At 33.9% G+C, this 11,183-nt stretch overlaps 1 protein-coding gene and 1 pseudogene across 1 annotated transcript; one reads left to right on the top strand and one right to left on the bottom strand.

Moving 5' to 3' along the window:
- The first annotated feature begins 2,099 nt into the window (after positions 1-2,099).
- On the top strand, positions 2,100-3,017 carry LOC145943994 (zinc finger BED domain-containing protein 4-like). The gene has a single exon (XM_083051924.1). It carries the CDS (start codon positions 2,100-2,102, stop codon positions 3,015-3,017), a length of 918 nt encoding a protein of 305 aa, XP_082908050.1.
- Positions 3,018-5,183: 2,166 nt separating this feature from the next.
- Positions 5,184-8,992, bottom strand: LOC145944020 (uncharacterized; annotated as a pseudogene).
- Positions 8,993-11,183: the final 2,191 nt, after the last annotated feature.

Here is an 11,183-nt window from a genome sequence, read left to right on the forward strand (position 1 = left end):
GGCCCTATACTCGGCAAAAAGTTTTAAATATGTTTCTGTAATCGATCACATCTTTCTTCTTCACGCGTTCACAGGATGTGATACTACTTCAGCAATTTACAATATTGGCAAAACAAAATTAATCAACATTCTCGAGAAAAACGATGGACTCCGAGAAGTTCTTTACATGTTCAAGAAAACGAAACTCGATATCGACGTCTTGACAACAGCAGGAGAAAAAATATTTTTCGTGTTGTTTGGTGGGACCGGAGAAGTATCGCTTAATTCCCTACGATATAAGCAATTCGTTAAATCAGTGACAAAAACAAAATTCAATCTTTCCTCCTTGCCTCCTACCGCAGCGGCTGCACGGCAGCATACATTCCGCGCATACCATCAAGTGCAAACCTGGCTTGACATCCACCAGGATCCAGAGAAATGGGGCTGGCGACGAACTCCATTAGGACTAGAACCAATCATGACCACCCAGGATCCAGCGGCTCCCGCGGTAATGGAATCGATATCGTGCAAATGCAAAAGAAAATGTGGAACAGCCTGTGGTTGTCGCAAAGCTGGGCTTAAATGCTCTGTAATATGCGAACATTGCAACGGGGAATTATGCACAAACATTGCACATAGAGATGGGCGATTATAATCGATTGTAACAATAATCGATTATTTTTTCGTCATAATCGATTATTTTTATCCGATTGTTTTGGACATCGATTAATCAATTAATCGATTTTTATTTTCCGCCAATCGGCCGCGGCGACGCGATGTCTGGCTGGCGTCGTGCTATTGCCAACAAGGCAAAACAATTCAATGTGACCAACTATTTCTGGCGATAAATCGTCGTAAATGTGTACAGTACTGTGGGTACTTTCCGATTCACGCATGATGCGCATGAAGTGACAGAAAATCTATAGTTCATGTCACGAATATTATAGATTTTCTGTCACTTCATGCGCATCATGCGTGAATCGGAAAGTACCCTGTGTTGTAACCTAATATATCGCCAGAAATACATTGGTAACATTGAATTGTTTTGCCATGTTGGCAATCCTCTTTAAGGTAATCCCCTTTAATCAACGAAATTAATCAGTTGGGTTAAAGTGGCCCTGAGCACGTGAAATTTTGTATATTGTAATTTGTGAGTACATTGTGATTATAATTGTCATAAATATCAACGTGTAACGTGTAGCACTCGAAACTCGAAAGGTAAGGATCTTACAAATATAATAATTAAGAATTTCCTTGTACAATACAAATAAATGACGGTATATGAACTCAAGTAAATTCTAACCTCTCACTAGACATTTTGGCTGATTACGACGTCTGCAAAGGTTCGGAATTTGAGATGGATTCTATAGCGTCCTCAAGTTCATTTAATGCAAACACCGAACAAGCCGAAGCTACATATCCATCTTGTTCGGTTCTTGATGTTGGAAAATCTCAGTATGTTAATCGAGTTATTAAATTATAACCGATCTATTTATCAGATACATTTATAATTGTTTATACATTGTATTTAGATTGCATTTATCTACTTTCTACTAATTTTTACTTATAATAATTATATGTTGTAGATAGAGGTTCATCTGCTGCCAAGATAACCAACGCGATTCTTTTCATGATCGCCGCGGACAACTGTCCTCTATCGACGGTGGAAAACAAAGGATTCAGAGCGCTCATGAAGATAACGGCCCCGCTCTATAAGGTTCCTAATCGAAAATCCATCACAAAAGAAATAGAGTTAAAGTACCACGAGATGAAAAACGCGTTTCGGAAAAATCTTGCCGACGGCACTACTCACACGTTAACATGCGACATATGGACAGATACAAGTAATCAAAGTTATCTTGGAATCACCGATCATTACTTGACAACAGAGCTCGAGATAAAGAACGGTTGTTTCGGCGTATTACCACTGAGCAAGCGTCACACCGCGGATTATCGCAAAATTTACGGGATTGTCTCGAATCGTTCGGTATAGAAACATCCGATGTTACAGCGATAGTTACCGATTGCGGCGCAAACATTAAAAAGGCAGTGATCGACACATTTGGTGCTTCGAAGCACCGTGTTTCGCGCATGTCCTATCTCACGTGGTACCGAGCATCATGAAAACTCTACCGGAAGTCGAGGATATGTTTGCTCGCGTACGTAGCATAGTGACGATAACGAAAAGGAGCGTCGTTGCGGCCGATGAATTGAAGCGGCTCCAAATTTGTAACGGGAAGACAGAGGGTACGGCTTTGAAGTTAAAGCAAGATGTACCTACGCATTGGAACTCGTTATTTTATATGATCGAAAGGTTCCTTGAACTCCGCGAATATATTTATCCGGTTCTTATGAAATGCCCGACTGCCCCAGAAATGTTAACGCGGGAGCAAATCCAAGTTCTTGAAGATTGCATACTAGTTTTACGACCGATTGAAAATGTTATTGCCGAAATGAGCGGCGAAACGTATCCAACAGGCAGTATGGCTATTCCAATAATTCGATGCATGGAGAATCCGTTGAACCGCTGCACACCCGTGACGAAAATTGGAAAAAATATGAAAATGAAATTCATAGCTAAAGTTCAGGAAAAGTTTGAGGGAATTGAAATGTGTAAATTATTGGCTATGTCGACAATTCTTGATCCGCGTTTCAAAAAAATCCATTTTCGATCTGCAATGATGGTAGTAATGGCTATTACGGATATAAATACAGCAATGAAATCGGCTAACTCTACTCCCGAGATAAGCGTTGCGCCGACTTCGAAACCTTCGAAAAGCTGTACTAGACAAAGCATATGGAAGTTTCACGACAATTTGATTGCCACCGACATGCAGTCAAACAGCGATCCTTCAGAACTTCACCTTGAATTGCGTCAGTATCTTAACCAGCCCGTTATTTCGAGACAAGCAAGTCCAATTGAATATTGGCACAGTGTAAAAAACGCGTTTCCAATACTGTATATTTTAGCAGTTAAGGGGATCCTAAACGGATGGCCGAACTCCGACGGGTTTGCGCCCTCATCTGAGCGGAACTAAAATTGTCGATAATTGCTGATAATTGTCGATAATAATATAAAAAAAAAATTATCGATAATTTTAGTTCTGCCATTACCGACAGCGTTATACATAAAGAGCAATAAAACAGCAAATAAAAACTGTGTTCAATATGTTGAAATTAGACATCATATATTTTTACTGTTCTATCGCTTCGCACGCGTATCAGAGTATCGAAGCGCATAGATAACAGTATATCATATGTGTGTCGGTCTCTATCACATGTTTGAACACAATTGTTCATATGTATGAGTGTATTGCGAATAGATTACATATATATAAATATTTACTTATTTGCTCAAAAATATATATGCTTATAATATTTATATAAATAATACATGTTATATAATCGTCGATTATATCGAAAATTGGAAAAAACCGAATTGTATTAGATTGATTGTAATTTACTAAAAAGTTACATTATAATATCCAGTTATATATACCCCAAGTTTCGATATTCACTGTCAGTACTGAAAATCTATAGTTTACATTACGCTCGCTATAGATTTTCAGTACTGGCAGTGAATATCGAAACTCAGCCATAGTATTATGCATATACATTTGTATGTGTCATATACATTTCTTATATTTACATACATGTATGCATACATACATAATACATATACATATATATGCAATGAATTTTATTTGATACAGTGGATTACCATAAAAATAAAACATTTTTGGGAAAATGTTTCATATAAAAATTGTAAGATTTTGAAGGGGGATAATATCATGAAAATTGCTCTTGCGTAGTGTTTTTCAATTATATTTGTTATTTTTTTATGGAATTATTTTATTTTTATTATATAAATCGAACTCTCGCAACATTCAACATAAAAAGTAGTAGAATAGCTAAAAAATAAAAAAGTTACGAAATATTATATTATGAAGTATGAAATATCTCATAAAATATTAATTTTTTGATAATTTTACCTCAATACTTATGCACAAAATAAAGAGAAATGGTGTAAAGAGAACATATAGTTGTTTTCAAAGACAAAAATATGTAGCTGCTAATTTACATACGTTTTCTTGAAAACAACTACGTGTTCTTTTATACCAGTTTATTTCTCTCATTATTTTGTGCATAAGTATAGAGGTAAGATTATCGAAAAATAAATATTTCATAAGATATATTTCATTATTTATTTAATTATATCAAATAAATTATAAAATATCTCGTTACGTTTTCATTTTTTAGCCATTTTATTACTTTTTATGGTGAATACTGCGATTCGATTTATATAATAAAAATAAGGTAGGTTCATTAAAAAAAAACTAGGTTGAACTCTATCTTTGAAAAACGCCGAACAATCACGATATATTGTCTCCCTTCGAAACCTTTTACAACTTTTATATAGAACAATTTTCCCGAAAATGTTTTATTTATTATTTTTATGATAAAATTTATTTTTATGATAATCCACTATGTCAAATAAAATACGTATATATATATATATATATATATATATATATATAGATGTTTTATGTATGCATACGTGTATATAAATATAAGAAATGTATATGATGCATGCAGATTTGTGTGCATAATACTTACATATTTTGGATAATCAATAGATAAAAATGTATTTTAATATTATGTGTGTATATGTACACACATATACAATATATACGTAATATATATATATATATATATATATATATATATATATATATATGCAATCGTATAAATGTTCATAATTTTTTCCAGAGGGGGGCATATCACTTCCAGAAAAAATGTATACTTTTTACATCTTTTAGTAAAAGCTTTCTCACCGCGACAAGGTAGATGTAAATTGAGAAAGGTTTTTTTTCCATTTTCCAGGGGAGGGGGCAAGTGCTCGTTTTGCCCCTCCCTGAGGACGACTATGATTGTAATAAAGATTTTTACAATACATATTTTTACAATACAGTCTCGATTGCAACAAAATAATGTATTTTTACAATATTCTGAATAAAATATAGAATGGACCCCTTCCCGTCCATTCTCGTGAGAACGCAACCAATATATGTGTTTCGTCTCTCCGATTATAATTTGCAATCGAGATTGATATAACTTTTTCTGGTCAATTGTAGAATATAGATTTTTGAAATCTATATTCTTCCCAGAATAAATTTTTTTAAATAGAAAATTATACTTTTTTATCATTTTGGAAAAGGTGAGAGTTTATTGCTTTCTAGAATTGTATAAAAATGTTCTCTCATACATTTAACATTTTTGGAATATTTTTCCTCACAAGGATTGCCTCCTAAGGCTACTGTCGTGGCGAAAGCTGCAGCATAAATTCCACAACATACGCCATCAGGTTGTATTTGAACCTTTTCAAAAATTATGTCACTCGAGCTTATTGTTGGATAACGAAGATGTATATAATTTTTCTCTTTAGCTACCAATTTATCGTATGTACAGCCAGATAGACTATCGTACACGCGAAGTTTGGTGCCGTCAAAGAAAATACATCTCCAATGATTACTACAATTCCCTCCAATTATTTGTAAGCTATTATCACTACGACTAGCTTTAATCATGTGAGGATATTCTATATGTAGCACACTTTGCGTTTCGAAATGAGAAGTTTCTCTTATAATACGCAAAAATAGATCCAACGATTCATCGTTTAATTGACTTGTCATACCCAAGATGTTATCTTTTACCAAATAAAGAGGAGCAAACGTATTTAAAATTTTTTCATTTCTTTTTATATCGTCTTCAGATATATCTTGTTCGTTACGTGAGTAACTTATAATAATACAATCATCATCTTGCTCTTTATTTAGAGCAATACCAGCAATATCAGTCATTATTGCTTCCATCGAAACGTTCGGTTTGAATCGTTTGCTCTCTTCTATGTCATTTTCGCTTTTTATTATATTTGGTCTCTTTATTTGATTTGTCAGTATTTTTTTTGCTGCTTCTTCTTTAGCTTCTATAATGTATCTTGGATTTCTGATTGGCATATGCCTATTGTGACGACTGTCCAAGATTTCTGGAAGCATTCGTTATAGAAGCGTGTTAAGAAAGGCAGCATTTGATTTCTCCAAAAAAAATTGTCTGCCTCAATGCGCAATATTTTCATGCTTTGTGGAGTCCAAACAGCAAAAATACAATATTCTCGCTGTGTTATGTTCAACTGACCTTGAACTTGATAAAAATATCGATGATTTCTATTTATTTTATGTGGATCTTTTTTATCAAAAATACCTTTTAAAGAAGGCAATGTCTCTACAGCTATTTCTGCTGTCAAATGCTCAGCTGACAGAGGACATTTTATTTCCACTAGACCATTTTCATCAATAATTCCGTCAGGAGAAGCACCCAAGCACGGATTTTCAGTATCGATAAATAATCCGCAAGGTTTTATTTCTTTATTTAATTTTATAGCCAATTCTTTCCTTGCTACTTCTTCGTTCTCGCGACCATATTTTAGGGCTGCGGTATCAATGAACGAAGGATATAAAATGGCTTTTACTGTTGTTGCACAAGACGTTGTTGGTCTCATGCGACATACAGGTCCAAAATTGGATGCTGTCAGCATTTCTCGTCTCAATGATAACCATAATTCCGAGTCCCTTTGGCTTCTCGTATCGAATTCAATTTTCTTCCAGTTTCTCGCATTTTCGGACAATTTTTCTAAATGATTTTGCCGAAGTTGCTCAAATACATCAGATGGAAGATCTGGTTTTTGAGATTGCGGACCATAATAACGATCTGTTCCTGTCTCTTGTTTAAATTTTTTTTGCCTGCCTTGTACCTGTCGAGATTCTCTGGTTTTTGCAACTTTTATTTGTCGTTGTTTTTCTAGTTTCTCAACAATAGGCGGAACAGTTTTATTCATGCTCTTATGCAATTCTGTAATGGCTTGTTGCGTATTAAATTGCACAGCTGCTGCCGCAACTCTGGCATTGTAAGAGCCTCGTTTACCAAAATGAATGCGCTTTCCACCAATTTCTTTGCAGATTATCGAATTAAACGATTCTGCAGGATTATTGGTTAAATTCAGCAATAAGCTGTCGGAATAACCGCTTAGATATGTGATAGCGCTTTCTATCTTTTGATATAAACCATGTATTTTTAAAAGTGCAACATAATTTTTGTTCGTTTTACTATCCTTCTCTTCGCATATACGACCGCGTGCTTCGCATCGCTTATGTTCGCCAAAAACATGGCTAGGAATGTTCAATATATCTTTTTGCAATTCCATAGCCTTATAATGTTGAGGTGTTTGTTGGTCTTTTCTTCGTAATTCGGCTGCCTTTTCTACCTCTTTTCTAATATGTTTAATGTTGTTTTTCACAACATTTCGCAACTCTGTAAAGCCACGCTGCCTCTGCGTTTTTGGCTGAGTTGTCTCTGCCACCGCTTTGAGCTTTTTACACAAATTGCGAAGTAAATGATTTGTGCATTCTATTTTTTTTACTGTAACCATATGTTCATTATATGGTCTATTATCAATAATAGCCTGATAAACGCTACTATCACCATCGGCAATAACTGTTTTAAAAATCAGCCCATGCATTTCGAGGCTACATTTGAAACCTTCTGCGATGGCATCGCTCTCCATCCTTGTGGAGCTTTCGTTGCGATCAAAATTTTTATAACATTTGTGAGCTTTTGGTTCTATACCTTTTCGCTCTGCTATATCACATATTGCGCAAAATTTATTGCGGACACCGACGAAGAGAATCTTTTTCGTACGATAACCAATTATAGCTCCGATACCGGAAGGAGAATTGTAGGCACTGCCATACGATCTCTTCATCCAACTACCATCCGCTACAACTGTTATGTACGGAATACCGTTTATAACTTCGTTTCTCTCAAGAGCGAGTTGCTTTTCAATTTCGCCAGCCATTTTCATACTTTCCATGGCTGTTTTTTCAAAAGCATCGACTAATTTTTCTCTATTTTCTATGTACTTTGGCTCGGACATGGAAGGAATATTCATGATTGCACATTGCTCATTCAACTGGGCATAGCCAATTCCTACTGTAACAGTTCCTGCTACAGCAGCCATACCAATATCTAATATTTCCGGCTCTTCGGGTTCTGAGCAGATAGTGGCTTCAGTATTGCACATTTGGCACTTGAAAGTAAAATGCGTCTTCAACTCTGCGGTTCTAGTTTTTATGAGTTTCCAATCTCTAAATTGGCACTCTATTCCTTTCATATGATTATTGAATGATCTCTGGACTTCATTCCACATATGAGAAATGTCGACAATGCGACGGCCTTGAGATAAGCTTTCCTGGATACGATTCGTATCCAGAGGGCCATTTTCGATAACAAAATAATTGTCATCTTCGCAAAGTTCGACATTTTCCTCTTGGCCTTGAGGCATGCTTTCCTGGATACAATTTATATCCAGAGGGCTATTCTCGATAACAAAATAATTGTTATCTTCGCAAAGTTCGACATTTTCCTCTTGTCCTTTGGTTTGAGTCTTCATGACTTTCCAATCTTTAAATTGGCACTCTATTCCTTTCATATGATTATTGAATGACCTCTGAAGTTCATTCCACATATGAGAAATGTCGACAATGCGATGCCCTTGAGGCATGCTTTCCTGGATACGATTTATATCTACAGGGCTATTCTCGATAACAAAATAATTGTTATCTTCGCAAAGTTCGACATTTTCCTCTTGGCCTTTGATTTGAGTCGTTATCACTTTCCAATCTTTAAATTGGTCCTGTATTCTTTTCATATGATTATTGAATGATCTCTGGAGTTCATTGCACATATGAGAAATGTCGACAATGTGACGGCCTTGAGGCAAGCTTTCCTGGATACGATTCGTATCCAGAGGGCCATTTTCGATAACAAAATAATTGTCATCTTCGCACAGTTCGACATTTTGACTACACTTATCTGTATTTGAATTTGACTCCAGACATTGCATCGTAGGTACTAACGATTGGGTACTAACTTTCGAATCCATCGTATCGGATAATAATTCCACCGATTTCTGACAATCGATGGATTCATTGTTAGTATCTTTAAACGTGCTATTTCTGGAGTCATTTTGACTACACGTACCTGTATTTGAATCTAACTCCAGGTATTGCATCGTGGGTACTAACGATTGGTTCGAATCCATCGCATCGGAGAATAATTCCACCGATTTCTGAAAATCGATGGATTCATTGTTAGTATCCTTACACGTGCTATTCCTGGAGTCATTTTCTTCTTGGCGCTTTATCAGGTTCAGCATTCGTCGCCTGCAAAAAAAATTATGTTAATATTGTTCAAAATAAGTGTGTCAGTTATATCATTTTATATAATAAAGAAAAAGTAAAATTTCTGAAAAATAAATACAGTCTCTTGTTTAGAAATCTACATCTAACTAAAAATAACTATATTACATTATATACATACAATAAATAATGTAGTATCAATGTCTTATATTTTATAAGAATCAGAAGACACATATGAACCAATGTGTATCTGATGTGAAAAATAACCAGTTCACGAAGTCTCTGGTATATAAATATCTCTTTTTAAATAACCAGAACGCACCTGCAAATCGTTCTGGGAGAAGATATTTTTAGAAGCAACTAGCAGACGAATAAATCGTCTCTGGTATATAAATATCTTTTTTTAAATAACCAGAACGCACCTGCAAATCGTTCTGGGAGAAGATATTTTTAGAAGCAACTAGCAGACGAATAAATCGTCTCTGGTATATAAATATCTTTTTTTAAATAACCAGAACGCACCTGCAAATCGTTCTGGGAGAAGATATTTTTAGAAGCAACTAGCAGACGAATAAATCGTCTCTGGTATATAAATATCTTTTTTTAAATAACCAGAACGCACCTGCAAATCGTTCTGGGAGAAGATATTTTTAGAAGCAACTAGCAGACGAATAAATCGTCTCTGGTATATAAATATCTTTTTTTAAATAACCAGAACGCACCTGCAAATCGTTCTGGGAGAAGATATTTTTAGAAGCAACTAGCAGACGAATAAATCGTCTCTGGTATATAAATATCTTTTTTTAAATAACCAGAACGCACATGCAAATCGTTCTGGGAGAAGATATTTTTAGAAGCAACTAGCAGACGAATAAATCGTCTCTGGTATATAAATATTTTTTTTTAAATAATTAGAACGCACATGCAAATCGTTCTGGGAGAAGATATTTTTAGAAGCAACTAGCAGACGAATAAATCGTCTCTATAAAATATTTTTTTATAACTACTGCTACTTTAAACTACTATTACTAAACTACTATTATACTACTACTATTTCTACTAATTACTATTTTAAAAAATGAACAAGAGACTGCTTTATTTTTAAAAATTTTTATTTTTTTCGAAATTACTTATATATACATATATATGTATGTTATATAAAGAAATATATTTTCAAAATATTTTAAATTTAAACAGATATTTTAATTTTACAATTAGGCCTTTTTATTCATTTATTTGTTTATTATTTTTAAAAATTTAAGCATTTTCTGCAAAAAGTCCATTCAAAATATGGTGATTTAAAATTATATATATATGTGTGTGTGTGTGTGTGCTTTACTGTATAAAACCACAAATGTCGGTTCCTAGAATTAACACATAAATCCTAAGAATTACCAAAATACTTTGTAAATCCAAAAATAAAAAAGTCTTTACTTTGAAGTCTTACCAGTCACTGTTCAGAAATGTAAGAATTTACCTACACTTGTAATAAAAATCGAAATTTAATTTTTACGGGAAATAATGCTAAAAAATGGATAAAAATTTATACCGAATAGGTTTATTTTTCTTTGCTTTGCATAAAATTAAATAGATTGAGTGAAAAAAAAATACGAAAAAAATTAAATATATAAACCATTTTTTATAATTTTTTGTAATAAAAAAGAAACTTACTAAAAGAAAGGAAATGTTCTTTGGCTCACTAATTCTTCATATTACCAGAATTACAAGCTTTACTACTTTCTTTTATAACTTTGAAGAAAAGAAGCTTTTATATATTATTATTACTCAAAACATTCAATTTTATGTAAGTCAGAAAGAAAAATAAATATATTTAAAATTTTTTTCCATTTTTTATCATTATTTCTTGTCAAAATTACTTTTACTACAAGACTAGGTAAATAACATTGATTGGTAAGACTTTAGTAAAGACCGTTTTTTATTTTTGGAACA

The sequence above is a fragment of the Prenolepis imparis genome, unplaced genomic scaffold (assembly GCF_030444845.1).
Source record: "Prenolepis imparis isolate NDT839.2.m4 unplaced genomic scaffold, iyPreImpa1.0 SCAF_12, whole genome shotgun sequence".
Lineage (NCBI taxonomy): Eukaryota > Metazoa > Arthropoda > Insecta > Hymenoptera > Formicidae > Prenolepis > Prenolepis imparis.